A 17,093-nucleotide genomic window follows, 5' to 3' on the forward strand; every position below is an offset into this window, starting at 1 on the left:
TGCTCGACATCTCGTATGCCGAAAAAAAAAAAAAAAAAAAAAAGAATCAAATGATGCTGATCATAGTCATTTATATGAGTCTATATACCCCCTGTCTGTATCTATGAGCCATGGTGCACATAATCACATATAATCCTAAAACTTTGTTTTAAATTTGTATAAGCAGAGAACACTCTCTATAGGCATTCTCAGACTTCATGATTTGTTAGTCATCTTTCATCATCATTCATTTAATTCTTTTGAAGCATATAAGAGTAATATTTAGTTCTTGAAAACATCTGTGTGGCTTAAAGACTTATCCCACTTCCTCTAATCCAAATTCGACTTTCAATGTTTGAATTTCTCTCAAGTATGAATTATATTTGCTTTAAATTGTACTGGGAATATCAGTCTAGAAAGACACCCAGTCTTTAAACTTAAAGCCTAGATTTATTTTAACATTTTAGAAAGGAATGACAATAGACACAGATGTCTGAACTCTAACATTGTTTCAAAATGTTGTATGAAAACATTGTGTAAGAATCCCATTGTTAGTCCTAGGAATCTTGTAAAACTAAATCCTAAAGGTAACGTCAGAAAGGAAATGTGTAATTTAAATGGCCTGATTTTTAAATAAATAAATTGTATGATTTGATAGGATTTACAATTTAAAATGAGCATTAAAGGAAAATTGGATTATGAAAAATAATAAAACTATTAAATTAATTTTAAGCATGTTAGAATGACAGAACACAAGTGCCCTGTCTCACAGGCCCTGAATGCCTGTTTTGGTTACCTAGTGCTGCTCTAACAGAAAATACCATAAGTGGGTGGTTTTAACAAACAGGGTTTTATTCTCTTACAGTTTAAGAGGCTAGAAGTCTGAGTTCAAAGTGCCAGCTCTAGGAGCTGGATGAAGGTCCCTCAACCTTAGGCTTCATCTCTGCCTCTTGCTCCTGGCCCACTGAAGCTGGAGGCTTCTCTTAACTCAGGCAGCTGCTGGCTGCTGAGGCTGACAAACCCAAGGTTGACAAGTAAAATGGCACAGTCTCAAGATTATCAAGCAACATGGCAGGCTACTAGTTCAAAGCCAGAAATAGTCCCAAGATCGGCAGGCAACAGGGCAGACTGCTGAATGAAGACTTTGCTACATGCAGGTCCCAAGTAGACCAAAAAGTTCAGAGACCTTTCTCAAAGCAGCTTCTTATTTACTAGAAACAGAACACATCCCTAGGCAGCTATTCAGCGGCTCACAGCAGATTCCACCATGGAGTTGATCACCAGTCTCATCATGGGGAATCACTACATCCAGCTGCCAGCTACTCAAAACAAGACCCAGCCAAGTTGATACCAACCTTAACTACCACAATGCCCAAACAGTTACACACCTCTCTCAAACACCCAGAAGTATCCACACTACCCAGGACACCTTCTGTGTCTCAGAACCCAAGAGGAGGCATAACTTTGAGAAAAGCCAAGATACAAATGAATGGGTGGTAATTCTGTTGTCTGCACATATGAAACATAGACTGACTGGAAGTACTGTATCTTTTCTTATCTATCAGGCCATAAGAACAGACTTCGGGTATATCATTTGACCTGGTTGAGGAACAAGATTTTAAATGATGATCCAGAAAGTAAAAGAAGACAGGAGGAAATGCTAAAGACGGAGGAAGCTTGCAAAGCCATTGATAAATTGACAGGCTGTGAACACTTCAGTGTCCGTAAGTCCCATTTCATGATTGTTATGTCCACTTGAATTTTCCTTCCTTTCATTTATTCATATTAATTTATAAAAAGCAAATTAGAGATAGGAAAGAATTTACAACTTCAAATACAAAGATGAGTGGATTTCAGCAGGACATCATCTAGGCCTTTTATACTACAGTCGTTGATGTTATTGAGAAAATGTTGATTGACTGAAACAGCTATTGAAGTTAAGTTTGGTTTTCTCTCTCACCTTTCTTCCCTTCCTAGACACTCTAGATATTGCAGATAAACTGATATTTTTTCCTTATGCCTAGATCATTTCAACTATATCAATGTTCTTGACATAGCAATCTGCAAGGAGATTTCACAAAATATTCTCTTTCTTTGAAACGGCAATAAAATGTAATTCATTTTCCATCAATAAATCTCTCTTAATACCGACTAAAAAAATCTTCACAAGTCAAAAACAAAATTCTCCTATGATCTGCTCTCACTGTTAATGTTCATCAGTATAATTGCCAGATAGCTCTTGTCTGATTAGCTTGTTTTCATATGTCCTGTCTCTTCACAATCATCCACTGTGAAATAGAGTAACATCTCCAGGGTCTTAGAATCTTGAACTCAGCTGTCAGAAACTTGGAATGAATGTCATCTCATTCTGTACTATTCTTGAAGTAAATCCTTTTTACTTTCAGCCTTCTTTTTCTTCTTCCCCTCTTCACTAATTGCCCCCTCAAGCAGAAGTAGTGACATGTGTGAGAGATAGCTGGAATCCCTTTATATGAATTGCAACAGGATATTTCCATCCTGACTTGTCATTTCCATTTCTACATATTAAGTGGCTTTTCCAGGATGGGTACACCACACACACACACACACACACACACACACACACACACCATTAAAGGAAGAATTTAGATACTCAGATAATTTAGGCATTAAATAAACACACTACTTTCCTCTGGTTTTAAGTATCACTATTTCCCTCCAAGTCAGATAATGTAAATTTGGAAGCCACAGACATGAAAGATACCCTACCCCACATGTTACAGCAGGAATTTCTATAACAGAACTGCCTCCTATTTACTTGTAGATTATTAGTTCAGTAAGAGATCATTACAAATGTACTCATCTTACAAATCTATGTTATTGGTAAGAGGATAGACTAGGTCAGTTTTTCTAGCTGATGCCATACCAATCCCACCCAGCTCTTAATAACCAAAAGCATTTGTCCTACTAATAGGTGGAAGAGTAGCATCTTTACACAGAACACCAATGTACTCATACACTGTATAGTACTTTCATAGCTTTATAAGATCCCCAAAATAATATACTGACACCAATTACCACCTTATATTAATTTTATAACAAGCATTTGCTTTACCAAGAATTCCTCTGATTTTGGGGGGGTTAATTGCCCGTATTCCTTTGGCCTACTTGGGAACATTACAAAAGGCAGTGAAAGAATAGCCTCTGATTGACAAAGAAAGACTTGTGTATTGGTCTAAGACGAGGACCAGCTAGTGAGGACAGAAGCAGTATCTCAAGCAAGGAAGAGGGATTTTAACACAAGGTACAGGTCTAGCAGTTAAAATGGCAAATTTCGTAAGAGTCAGAAGGGCTAACTGACAACAATATACCATAGGTCAAGCTGGTAAGAACTTAAGTCCAAGGAAGTCACACAAGAAGAGGCTTAGAGAGGGTATGCTCAAAATCAAAGGGAAAGTAGCACTATCTGGTCTTGTTATTGTTGTTGTTGTTATGTGCCGTCGAGTCGGCCCTGACTCATAGCGACCCCTCCTTGGGTTTCTGAGGCAGTAGCACTACAGAAGTAGGATTGCCCAACCTTCCTTCCGAGGCGTGGCTGGTGGTTCTTTTTTGGAGACACTGACAGACAGAAGTAGTGGCTAATGGTGCATAGAGGTGGGCAGGCTAGATTGAAATCAGCCACTCACTACCTATGTGACTTGGCACGCTATTAGTTAATATCTTTTTGTTTTCTCTCTTTTTAAAAATGACTTTATTGAGATATAATTTACATACCATAAAACACACCCATTCAACTTATACAATTCAATAGCTGTAGTATATTTAGAGTTGTACAGCCATCACCAATATCTCATTTTGATCACCCCCAAAAGAATCCCCACATCTATTACCAGTTACTCCTCATTCTATGTCTCTTCCTTCCACATTCCTAGAAAGCCACTGATTGACTTTATGGATTTATAGATGCAAAAAAACCAAACCAAATTCACTTCTGTCAAGTTGGATCTGACTCATAGCAACCCGTCCTTGGGTTTCTGAGGCGGTATCACTACGGAAATAGATTGCTCAACCTTCCTTCTGAGGAGTGGCTGGTAGATTTGAACTGCCAGCCTTCTGGTTAGCAGTCAAATTCCTTAGGCACTACACCACCAGAGCTCCTATCCAGCCATAGGTTAATATTTATTACTGATAATGCAGTATTGTGCATGAAAACGTGTTTATCTTTGTTGTCTGTACCTTTTGTGCACCTCTCTGTGTCTTCCTTTTCCTGAGTGTTATTGTGTTTGTCACTTGCTTATGGTATCTTGCCTTTCTATTCACCCAAATCAATACTTGTCTCTTACCTACCTAGCAATTTCCCCCTTTCTCCTCTCCCATCCCTGGTAACCAACAAAGAAAGTTTCCTTCCATATGTAAACCTTTCCCTGACTTTTTTTACAATAGTGAACTAATACAATATTTGTCATTCTGTAATTGACTCATTTTACTCAGCATAATGTGCTCCAAGTTTATCCACATTATGAGGTGTTTCACGGATTCTACATTAATCTTTAGTGTTGCATAGCATTCCGTTGTGTGTATGCACCATAGTTTGGTCATCCACTCCTCCGTGGGTGAGCAGCATAATGTGTTTTTTTCCCAAAGGTTCATCCATGTTGTAGTATGTATCAGTACTCCATTCTTTTTATGGCTGAATAATATCCCAATGTATAAATACACCACTTTTGTTTAACCATTCATCAGTTTTTGGCCATTTGCACCTTTTCCATTTTTTGAATATTATGAGTAATGCTGCTGTGAACATTATTATATGTCTCTGTGGACATGTATGTCTTTTTTTCTCTCAGGTACAATTACCAGACTGTTTTTCCAAAAGGCAGTATGTTGCATTCCTATCAGCAATGTATAAGGGTTCCATTCTCTCCACAACCTTCCCAATATTTGTTATTGTGTCTTTCATTAGCCATCCTAGTGAGTGTAAAGTGATTTGTCATTGTGGTTTTGATTTGCTTTTCCCTAATGACTATTGATGCTGAGGATCTTTTCATGTACTTACTGACCATGTGTTCTTTGTACAGGTGTCTATTGAAGTCTTTTGCTCATTTTTTGATTGAATAATGTGTCTTATTATTATTGAATTGGGAGAATTCTTTATATATTCTGGATACAAGTCACTTGTCAGATATATGATTTATAATTAACCTCTTTGTTCATCAGTTACCTTTGCTGCAAAATGTAGAAAATAGTAACTTGTAAGGCAATTATGATGATTAAATGAGTTAAATTTGTATAATACTTAGAATAGTATTAAAATAGTTGCACTAGTATTTAATTTTCCCTTCTTAATGTTGTATGGGTGTATATATATAACTTTGATTATTCATGCATTGATTATCTGTTTTATGGCTCATTCTGGCTATCCATAATGTTTTTAGTTTGTATATAAATGTACAAAATATCATTTCCATGGAAATTAAAGTGTTACCAATATTAATAAAGAGAGAAGGAAACACCAATATTGTATAGTATAACGAGATACTCTTAAATCCTTAAAGTTCATGTAACAGTCTACAAGGGTAAGATGATTAGAAATATCAGAACTGGCAGATGTTGCCAGTACTTTTAGATTGAATCCTAGTTACACTTTACAACCTAGCTTGGGTTTCCCAATATGTTAAATAAAGAAAGAAGAAGAAGAAAGAAAGGAAAGGAAGAAACTGTATATTAATGTATTTATATTGGTTGTAAATTGATCCATGTGTTTTGGGAAAATGAAATAGAAAAAGGGCAGGGAAGAGATGTTATTGGAATTTTGTTCCTTCCTTAGAGTGCTTTTAGTTTTAATTGAAGTATAATTCACATAACATAAAATTGGCAAGCCAAAATGTACAATTCGGTGGCATTTAGTACATTCACAATGTTGTGTAACAATCACTTCTATCTGGTTCCAAGACATTTTCATCACCCCAAAGCAGAAACCGTGCCTATTAAGCAGTCACTACCTGTTCCTCTTCCTCTAGCCCCTGAAAACCACTAACCTGTTTTCTGTCTCCCTGGGTTTACCTATTCTGGATATTTAATATAAGTAGAATCACTTGTCTGACTTCTTCACTTACTATAATGTTTAAGAGGTTTATCCACATTGTAGCATGTATCAATACTTCATTCCTTTTATGGCTGAATCATAGTCCATTGTATGGATAGAAGTCATTTTGTTTATCCATTAATCAGATAATGGACATTTGGACTGCTTCCACCTTTTGGTTATTGTGAATAGTGCTGTTGTGAACATGCCTGTGCAAGTATTTATTTGAATATCTGTTTTCAGTTCTTTTGAGTATCTACCTAGGAAAGGAATTGCTGGGTTATATGGTAATTTCATGTTTAACTTTTGAAGATAGACATCGTGTTTTTTGAAAGAAACTTTATGGATGACGCTGCTTGCCTGTTGGCCAGATGATGCTACTAGGTCTGGGCCCAGATTTGGTTTAGAGCAGTATATTTAACTTTTTGAGGAACTTCCAAACAGTTTTCAACAGCAGCTGAATAATTTCACATTCCCACCAGCAATGGACAAGAGTTCCAATCTCTCCACATCCTCTTCAACACTTGTTACTTTCCCTTTTTTTTTTCTCTCCATTATAGTCATCCTGGTAGTTATCTCAGTGTTGTTTTTATTTGTATTTCCCTAATCACTAATAGGGAGCTCTGGGGGCCTAGTGCCTAAGGCATTTGCCTGCTAACCAAAAGGCTGGGGGTTCAAATCCACCAGCCACTCCTCAGAAGGAAGGTTGGGCAATCTACTTCCATAGTGATACTGCCTCTGAAACCCAAGGAGCGGTCACTATGAGTCAGATCCGACTCGACGGCAGTGAGTTTAGTTTGGTTTGAATCACTAATAATGTTGAGCATCTTTCATGTGCTTGTTGGCCATTTGCTATCTTCTTTGGGGAAATGTCTATTCATGCCCTTCACCCATTTTTTCTGTAACATAATATTTTCTATTTGAATCATTTTTAGTATACAATTCAGTGATGTTGCTTATATTCACAATGTGCAGCCATCACCATTATTTGTTTCTAAGACTTTCTCATCACCCCAACCTTCGTTTCGTTTTTAATTGGGTTGTTTGTCTTTTTGGTTGTTGAGTTGTAGATGTTTTTAATATATTCTAGATGTTAAATCTTTATCAGATACATTATCTGTAAATATTTTCTCCCATTTTGTAGATTGTCTTTTAATTTTCTTGATAATGTCCTTTGATGTATAAAAGTTTTTAATTTTTAACAATATTCTGTTGGTACTTGTCTAAGATCATGAAAAATTGCCCTTTTGTTTTCTTCACAGACTTTTATAATTTTAGCCCTTATATGTAGGTCTTTAATACATTTTGAGTTAACTTTTGCGTGTTATGTGAAGTAGGGGTCCAATTTCATTCTTTTACATGTAACCATCCACTTGTCCCAGCACCATTTGTTGGAGACTATTCTTTCCCCATTGATTACTCTTAGCACCCTTGTCAAAAATCAATTCCTCATAAATGTATATCTGAACTCTCAATTCCATTTCATTGACCTATGTGTCTATCCTTATGACTGGTGACTATAGATTTATAGTAAGTTGTGAGATAAAGAAGTCCTTCAGCATTTTCTTTTTCAAGACTATTTTGGTTATTCTGAATCCCTTGGAATTCCATATGACTTTCAAGATCAGCTTTTCCATTTCAACAAAAACTTTGCTGACATTTTGATAAGGATTGCTTTGAATCTGTAGATGTCTTTGGGTAGTATTGTCATCTTAACAATTTTAAATCTTCCAATTCATGAACATGGAATGCTTTTCCATTTGTTTGGAGCTTCTTTAATTTCTTTCAAGCAATGTTTCGTAGTTCTCTGTGTATAGTTTAGAGTGTTTTGAAGTAAGTACTAAAACTATAAATTTTGTCACCTTTTCTTTTTTTTGGACATCAAGTTTTAATCCAGTAGCTTTTCTAAAAATATATGTTTCTGTGCTATTACATTGCAGTATGGCATTTTCAATGGCAAATACAAATATTTGAGTATTCTTATTAACTCCACAGAATTGTTACTTCTTTATATTTTATCATTGTAGTTCAACATGAAGAAACAACTTATATTGCAATTGCTTTGAAATCATCAATTCACCTTTATGTGTGGGCACCAAAGTCCTTTGATGAAAGTACTGCCATTAAAGTGAGTGATCTCCTTTTCATTTGGATTATAGAGTTTTTCTTTTCCTAGGAAATTATGAACAGAGCACTGTTTTGAAATATGAGTGCAAAAATATGCACTACTCTTCTATAATAAAAGTAATTTGTATATACCATGTCAATATTTCTTGTTTAACCCTTTTTTAGACAATTCACAGACACCATAACAAGATAGAGTATGAGGGAAATCCCTGACCTCTCCCTTCCCACCAGCTCTTCACTTCTAATAACTGTGGTCAACATGAAGACACTCTCTCCTAGAGCCCCAAACACAGGCTTTGTGAGCCACCAGAATGGCTTGAAACTGAGAAAGACTCTATTCTTTCTTAGTGGGGGGTGGGTAGCAGAAGTAAGAAAGAAGTAATAAGTAAGTAAGAAAGAAAGAAAGAAGTAAGAAAGATGCAGCAATGAGAGAGAGGACTCCCATGGAGGAGGAATGAGGGAAAAGGAAGCCCTTTATCCAATTTGCAGAGCTACAGGAGATAAGAGTGGGGAGAAAAGGAGTAAGTCTATATTCCTTCCAAGCTGGATCTCTAAAAACATTTGTCTCTAGAAACGTGGTTAAGTTTATTTAGATTGGTATTATTTTCACCTTTGTTTCTATGGATCAATCTCAGTAGCTAATGATTTTTTTAATCATATTCCATAAACTGGGAACTATTTTTATCTGGTGTAGCTCACTTATAATACACCAAAATTAAAGCCATTCCACTCAAATAAGATTATTTTGCATTCTATAGTAATAAGGATAGATCAATAAATTGGTGGCTTCGTAGAGTCCAGTAGCTCCTAACTTAAGCTGTACACCAGAATCACCTGGAGCATTTGCTGAAAATTCAGATCTCAGACCCAACCTCAGGTTGAATTAGTAGGTCTGGAGTGGGGCCTGGGAATCGATATTTTTTAACAAATGCCCAGTTGATTTTGAACTAGCTGGGCCAATTATTTACAAAGTACTGATAAGGATACATCCTGATAGATCCCAGCAAGGTATGCATGAACTATTTTTGTACCTTAGGTCGGGATCTGTTTGCATGGATTATTTTATAGGCCAAGACATCATATGTATACAATCAAGATGGCATAATACTTATGACTATCTCTAAATGTCCATTTGCACAATAAATAAGTAGCATAAATTACTATATAGACAATCTTCCCTGACACAGATCGCATCCCTGATCTGATCTCCCTAAATTGAGCCTTGGATTAGTTGTCAGTATTTGGATATGGGTTTGTTCTTGGGGGTCTGCTGATTGGTCAGAGCTGCCTGGTATGGAGCTGGAAAGCAAAGAGTTAAGTATCAATCTTCTGTCTAGCCTGATACACAGTTCCTGTTCCAAGTTCTCACTTCAGTTCTTGAATCCCAGTTCATGACTGCAGTATGATGAATCCCACGACATTCAGTCCTTTACTGTGACCTTCTTTAGCAATGAATCCTGTTTTGGCCATTAGGAACCACAGGAGCCTAAAGTACTTCCATTCTGTGGTAGGTTAATATGTCTGACCTTTTTCATTCCCTACCAAGTATGCATTGATCAGTCAGCAGACTCTGAAGGAGACTACATGTCCTATGAAGCCTATATACGAATACTGGCAAAAATACAGGCAGCTGATCCAGTGAACCGGTTTAAGAGACCAGATGAGCTCCTTCATCTGCTGAAGCTCAAGGCAAGGAATTTAAAGACAACAAACACAGTGCAGGGCCATGCAAGGCTCTTATGATCATTGGCACTTTGCTCTTTGGAGGGAAACTCAAGATTTATAATCTGAAAATAAATATGTCATTTTAGCAATAACTACCCTAAGAGAAGTTATAGGTCTTTATATAAATAGTGTCATTTTTTTAAATAAATCTGAATTTTAAAAACATGTTAAGCAAATAGTGGGAGAGTGTTTGTCTTAGTCAAAGTGTCATTTTTGGCCTTTGGGCCATATTTCATTTTATATTTGCAGGTATTTCCAACACTTGGTCATAAGCCAGTGACAGTTGACCTGGCTATTGGTTCTGAAAAAAGACTAAAGATTTTCTTCAGCTCAGCAGATGGATACCACATTATTGATGCAGAATCTGAGGCTATGTCTGATGTGACCCTACCCAATAACGTAAGATAATACCTTCAGATCCCTAGAAATTATTAGTTCACTAGAGTTTTTTCAACTGTCAAGACCCTTAATAGTTTAAAAATATGTTTAGCAATACACATTTGGGAACTGAGACCAAAAAGGTAAGTTTAGAATGTCAACAATTAGTCATGGATAAACAGATATTGCTGATGGTTTTGTAGTCCAGACAATTGAGTCTATACTATAGATAGATTTTTTTTTTGTCTAGAAAAGTATATTTTGTTGGTTTTTAATTAAATAAATTTACACTTTTTTTTAAATTTTAAAGCTCTGACATCAGTTCCACATTTCTATCTGGCCAATATCAACTGGAACTGATTTGTACTTGCCCCCTTTTACATGGGATGTATGCCCTACGTTCCTGATCTATCCACATTTATGGATTTACAATAACTAGTCCTTGTTGGGTATTTGAATCTGGGATCCTTACTTCAGTTCTTGTGCACCTTGATAATGCATCAACAGATTCTTTAAGAATACAACGTGAGTATTTAAATTTGGAGCATTATCGTTTTAATCCCTCATCTTTATCCTTATTGTGTTACCTTAACTGCTTTGTATAACAAACTATCATGGTGTTCTCTTATAGTATCAATTACAGTTGGGATTTCTGGTCAAAAGATTCAGTATTTTAAAAGCCAATGTACCTCAGCTCTTAACCTCTAAAATAATTATATTGGAAATATGTCCCAACACCTAAAAAATGAATAGTTATAAAAATACAACACATATCATGTATATAAAAAGCACCAAAGTAGCATACTACAAACATACACACACACACCCCATATAAAATATAATACCACTGCATCTCAAATTTGATGGTAGCAATGATGTTTGTATTATTGAAAATTATTTTTGAAAGGAAGGGCTGGACCAACAACATTTCTCTGTTTCACCCTTTCTTAATTCCCTAATTCATAGACATCTAAAATTTTAATTGTTTAGCATTGCATACAAAGTGCAGGAGAAAACTCTTGTGTATTTTTAAATCACTGTGCTGTCACAAAGAACCCTGGTGTGGCAATGATTAAAGCACTCAACTGCTAATTGAAAGGTCTACAGTTCGAACCCACCAGCTGCTTAGCAAGAGGAAGATGTGGCAGTCTGCTTCCATAAAATTACAGCCTTGCAGACCTTTTGGGGCAGTTCTACTCTGTCCTGCAGGGTCACTATGTGTTAGAATCAACTCGATGGCAATGGGTTTGGGATTATTGTCATTGTTAGCTGCTATCAAGTTGGCTCTGACTTGTGTTGACCTTACATATAACATAATGAAAAGTTGCCTAGTCCTGGGCCATCTTCATGGTCATTGGTATCAAGTCACTGTAACTGTGTGGTGTGTTCAACAGATTTCAGAATTTCTCATACATCTCTGAGAAATTACAGAGAACAATTGTCAGATCGTGAGTGGGGACATTTTTTAAGTGTTATGGTCATATTAGCAATCTCATTAGTTGATCATTCAGTTGTCACTTATGAGTATATAGAAATCACCTTGATAATGCAGAAAATACTGAACGAAACCCAGCCAAACTACTGAAATATAAGGTCATGTTATTTTTGAGATAAATATTATAGTACTCTTTGAATCGGTGTGTTATTCATAGCTTTTTTTTTATGTTGTATCAAATACTGTTGATTTAAAAGTGAGTACAGTACTGAACAGTAGTGGTCCAAGTTTACATTTGTTTGGAAAGCCATTCAAGAAAGCTGAGCCCTGTGTGCCACTTGGATGCTAAGTAAGGAGAATGATTTCCTTGTAAAGCAATCATTAGTTAATTAATGTAGAAGCTAGAATGAGATGAGTTTCTTCAGCATTATTTTCTGACCTAATTAAGATACCTTATGTATATTCAAAAATTATATTTTTAGCTAAATACCCTAGTGTCTTGACCCATCAAAAGAGAAAGGACTCTAATACAAGGGATGAGAGGCTGTCATCAGAAACAGAACATACTAAAAATAATATTTTCCCCAAGAGTGCTAGATTACAAAAGCCAAAAGCTGTAATGGTACAAGGGAGCTAAAGAATAATTGGTTCCTTCAGAAATCACCTGAGAACTAAGAGAATTATCTCTGAAGTCTTCTGGATTTTCATCAGTCCCGCCTGTTTTATTCTGTGCAGATTTGATTAAGACAACCTTCGTTCTTCCATTCTTTTCTCTTTTCATCTCTTTCCTGATTCAATTGCTCATGCGAGTGCCCAGGCAACGCATTAAAATTGCTTTTCGCCTCTGGATTCCAGTTTTAGTTTTAAGGATAGTAGTTGCTGAGACATGGCCTCAAGTACTTGGCCTGAATATGCTCAGTTTGGCAAGTATAGTTTCTGACTTTTTTTTTTTCCCTGTAACTTTCTAATCTCGAGAAGTGATAGAGTAACATAAATGTTCTTTGGTTAGGGAAATACTGTTAATGTGACAGTATGTGTTAATGTGACAATATCTGTAGGTTGAAACAAATTTTGGCACACAGTATTTTATGCAGCTTGGAAATTAGGAAGGCTTAGATATTTCTTTATATCTTATATTGTCACCTAATAAGCCTCTGACTTTTATAAATTCCTTGGCTTTTATGAATCATAGTCCTTTGTGTTGTTGAATGTATTTAAAGATCTTATAAACTAGATAAGAAATCATACCTTTTGGGGTGAGGAGGGAAAGTGACTGTTAAATCAAGCAGTGAAGAGTATTAGCTGCCTTTTTTAAACATTTTAAGCTCAAGATATTTTTAAATTAATTTTCTATGTCTGATTTGAATGAATTGGCCGATACTCTGTTATTGTTATTGGTTCACACGTTCATTACTAGTGCTCATAAATGTGCTGAAATGAATCTTAAATTCAACTCCATGCAAGTAATATTTCTTCTATTATTATGCATAACACTGACATTTCAGCAAATTTTTCTGTGTTGGAAATACATCTGGACTTGTTTCAAGAAGGGATTTCTTGTAGATGTAAAGGAATAATACACAGTGACTACTTAATGCCATAGGAAGGCTCTTTTCAAGTTTTGGATGGCATGTAGGTTAATTTTGAAATAGAGATTTTTTTTTTTCTCCTCCTTTCCCTGTACTTGGAACCTCTTTTGGGTCTTTATTGCTCAGTCAAGCTACTTCAATTAAAGTAATAGTGATAAAATGTTGGACATATAAATCTTTATGAAACATAATTCCAGCCCCTGGAAATCATTATACCACAGAATATCATCATTCTACCTGATTGCTTGGGAATTGGCATGATGCTCACCTTCAATGCTGAAGCGCTTTCTTTGGAAGCAAATGAACAACTCTTCAAGAAGATCCTTGAAGTATGGAAAGACATACCATCTTCTGTGGGTATGTATAACATTTCTTAGTATCTTAGAGGATCTCAGAACAGCTTTTCAAGGATAAAAAATAAAATAAAAATAAAAGGTTGCTTCTAATATCACATTTTCCCAAAGAACCTAGGGTTACATTTGTGATCCTGCATACCTGTTCCCTTAGGAAGATGATGTGTGTGTTTGTCATCTGCTTAATGCATTCCCAGGAATACCACCAAGAAGCTGCTTTAAGTTATCTGATATGTCGATCACTTGAAGTAGTTATGTAATTGCAACAGGAGCTAATTCGATTCCACAACAATCTATGCTTTTACTGTAACTCCCTTTGCTTGCAGACTTTACCCAGATGTTGAAAATGCTTCTTTCCATCACATTGATTTTTGGGCTATACACTTACCTTAAGAAATTGCCAAATTATCATTAAAAAGAAAAAAAGTGTTTCTATTTCTCGTAGTCAGTAGTGTTCTGTTTAGTGACTTATACTCCTGTGAAGAATTAAATACAAACTGAATATGTGATATATTAATTGCCACTAGAATGTCATCATTCCTCATTTAGAAAAGAGATAGATAATGACTGACTGAAATACTTATTAGATACCACCCAGCTGGCAAAGTTAAGAAAACTGCCTTTTCAATCTTCATCAGACAAGGACTTCTTTTTTTCCTTCCTAACCAATGCAGGGCTGCTGAGCTGGGAAATCAGAATAATTATTGTGTATGTCTCTGAGGCCTGGTAACTATTGTAGATAGATAAATGAATACATACGAGAATTAGAAATATTAGAGAAGGCAGAAATATTTAATAAACCAAAAAAAAAAAAAAAAAAAAAAAAAACTCACTGCTATGCAGTCGGATCCAACTCTTAGCAACCTTTCCTTGGGTTTCTGAGGTGGTATCTCTATGGAAGTAGATTGCCCAGTGTTCCTTCTGAGGAGTAGCTGGTGGGTTTGAACCACCAGCTTCTGGTTAGCAGTCAAATGCCTTAGGCACTATGCCACCAGAGCTCCCAATAGGAGGAGGAATTTAACGGAGTAAATGATTTGGTTACTTCGTGCTGCTCTAACAGAAATACCACAAGTGGGTGGTTTTAGCAAATTTTATTCTCTTACAATTTTGGAGGCTAGAAGTTCAAGTTCAAAGTGCCAGGCTCTAGGGCCTGGGTGAAAGCCCCTCGACCTTGGGCTTCAGGTCTGCCTCTTGTTCCTGGCCCATTGAAGCTGGAGGCTTTCTTTACTCCGGCAGTGACAAGGACAACAAGTAAAAAGGCACAATCCCAATATTACCAAACCATACAGCAGGCCATTGATTCAAGTCCATTAAGAGTCCCAAGATCTGCAGACAACATGACGGGCTACTTAATGACTGGGCTACATGCAGGATTCAAGCATTCCAAAAGCTGCAGACCAGTCCCCAAACTTCTCCTTATATACTGGAAGCAGACCACATCCCTAAGGCAGCTACTCAGCTGTTGCAATAGATTCCACCATGCAGTTGATTACTGGTCTCATTGCAAAGAGTCACTACATCCAGCTGCCCAGCCATACAAAACCAGGCCCAGCCAAGCTGACACATAACCTTAACTACCACAATAAATAAAAGGATGAGAGAGAGAAGAAAGAGGAGGAGAAGAAATAGTAGTCTATCAATAAAGAACCCAGAAGCTTCTGGAATCTGTATAAAATTGCTACATGTGATTCTCATGTGGCTTTAATGACCAGTTTGAAAGAACTGCCTTTTAATGGATGTTTTCATTACAGAATAATGGCACTTAATTTTGCATCTGTAGAATCTATTCTTTTCACATATATAGTGTTAAGGATTGTCCTGAAAACCTGTTCCATTTTCTCTCAACAGGTAAGAACTCACAGAGGGTTTCTAACTGTTTTAATTGACAGAAGGCAAATGCTAGCAACATAATTGACGGATCTGGGGCAAAAGGAACTAAAAATAAAGAATATTTTTCTGATCTTTACAGTGGTCCTTTTGTGATCAGTGTGTTAATCAGAAATGGGAATAAGGAAATTTGATTCAAGTGAGAAGTTGAACAAGCCCCTATATTTCTACCACTAGACAATCATAGAAACCAAAGAAATCTTGAAAAGTCATCTGGCATGGCTCCTGTCCTTTGGACACCTCTGACCTAAAAAAAAAAAAAAACTTATTTAATTTTCTAAAAATTGAAAGCCATCTCTTTATGTAAAATAAATTATAGTACTATAAGAATATGCAGGGAGCTCTGGTAGCATAGTGCTTACAGCACTTGACTGCTAACCAGAAGGTTGGCGGTTCAAACCCACCAGCCACTCCTCAGAAAGAAGATAGGGCAATCTACTTCCATAGTGATACTGCCTCGGAAACTCAAGGAGGGGTTGCTATGAGTCGAGTCCAACTCGAAGGCACATAACAACAACATAAGAATATGCTATTTTGCTCGATGTATTAACAGTGTTTGAGAATATACTTGACTACAGTGTAATGCTAATATATAAGAATCACTCTATTTTTCTGTCTAGATTTTTTTAAATTATTTAAAACTAAAGCAGATCCAAATGTCCCTAATCTTAAATTTCATACTTCCTCGAACTATAATAAATATTTTCAATAATAGGATAATTGCTTTAGATTTCCAAACAAATGTTTAAAGGTACAATAATCATAGCACGTATGACTAAGTGCCCAGTCTCAGAAAGCAAGGTGGCCCACACAGCTACTCAGTAGCTAGTTTAAGTGGTGACTTTATGTTTCAAATATTTCAAAAGACTTTCATTTCAAGACTAAGGTGGAAATTTTGGGATGCCATATCAATTGTGTCCACCACTCATCTGTCAGTTTACCATACAGTGGTGGCTTGCATGCTGCTGTGAGGCTGGAGGCTATGCCACCAGTATTTCAAATACTAGCAGGGCCACCCATGGTGGACAGTTTTCAGCAGAGCTTCCAGACTAAGACAGACTCGGAAGAAGGAAGGGGCCATCCATTTCTCAAAGAACTGGCCTTATGGATAGCAGTGAAATGTGGTCTGATATATTACTGGAAAACTATGAATAGCTCTGAAATATTGTCCAATATACTGCCAGAAATGGGCCCCTCAGGTCCGATGTTCTTGTTATGTGCTGTTGAGTCCTCTCCGACAGCACTTTATGTACGATATGTATGATAGCAACCTTATGTACAAAAGAACAAAACACTACCCAGCTCTGTGTCAGCCTCACAATCCCTACTATACCTGAGCCCATTGCTGCAGCTACCATGTCAATCCATCTCATTGATGGCCTTCTCCTCTTTCATTGACCCTCCACTTTACCAAGCATGACATCCTTCTCCAGAGAATGGTCCCTTCTGACAACATGGCCAAATTAGGTGAGACAAAGTCTGGCCATTCTCTCTTACAAGGAGCATTTTTGGCTGCACTTCTTCCAGGACAGATCTGTCAATTCTTTCATCAGTCC

The 17,093-nt window shown here is 36.6% G+C and overlaps 1 protein-coding gene across 1 annotated transcript in view; it reads left to right on the forward strand.

Annotated features, from left to right (window-relative positions):
- Positions 1-17,093, forward strand: part of NRK (Nik related kinase) — a 243,831-nt gene that overhangs the window by 215,389 nt on the left and 11,349 nt on the right. Inside the window, exons 22-26 of the mRNA XM_007954223.2 lie at positions 1,545-1,703; positions 8,071-8,175; positions 9,717-9,859; positions 10,145-10,294; positions 13,495-13,654. Coding sequence (XP_007952414.1) covers positions 1,545-1,703; positions 8,071-8,175; positions 9,717-9,859; positions 10,145-10,294; positions 13,495-13,654 — 717 coding nt within the window. The remainder of the gene's footprint in view (positions 1-1,544; positions 1,704-8,070; positions 8,176-9,716; positions 9,860-10,144; positions 10,295-13,494; positions 13,655-17,093) is intronic.

This window comes from Orycteropus afer, unplaced genomic scaffold (genome assembly GCF_000298275.1).
Source record: "Orycteropus afer afer isolate SDZICR_OR568_19922 unplaced genomic scaffold, OryAfe1.0 scaffold00447, whole genome shotgun sequence".
Classification (NCBI taxonomy): domain Eukaryota; kingdom Metazoa; phylum Chordata; class Mammalia; order Tubulidentata; family Orycteropodidae; genus Orycteropus; species Orycteropus afer.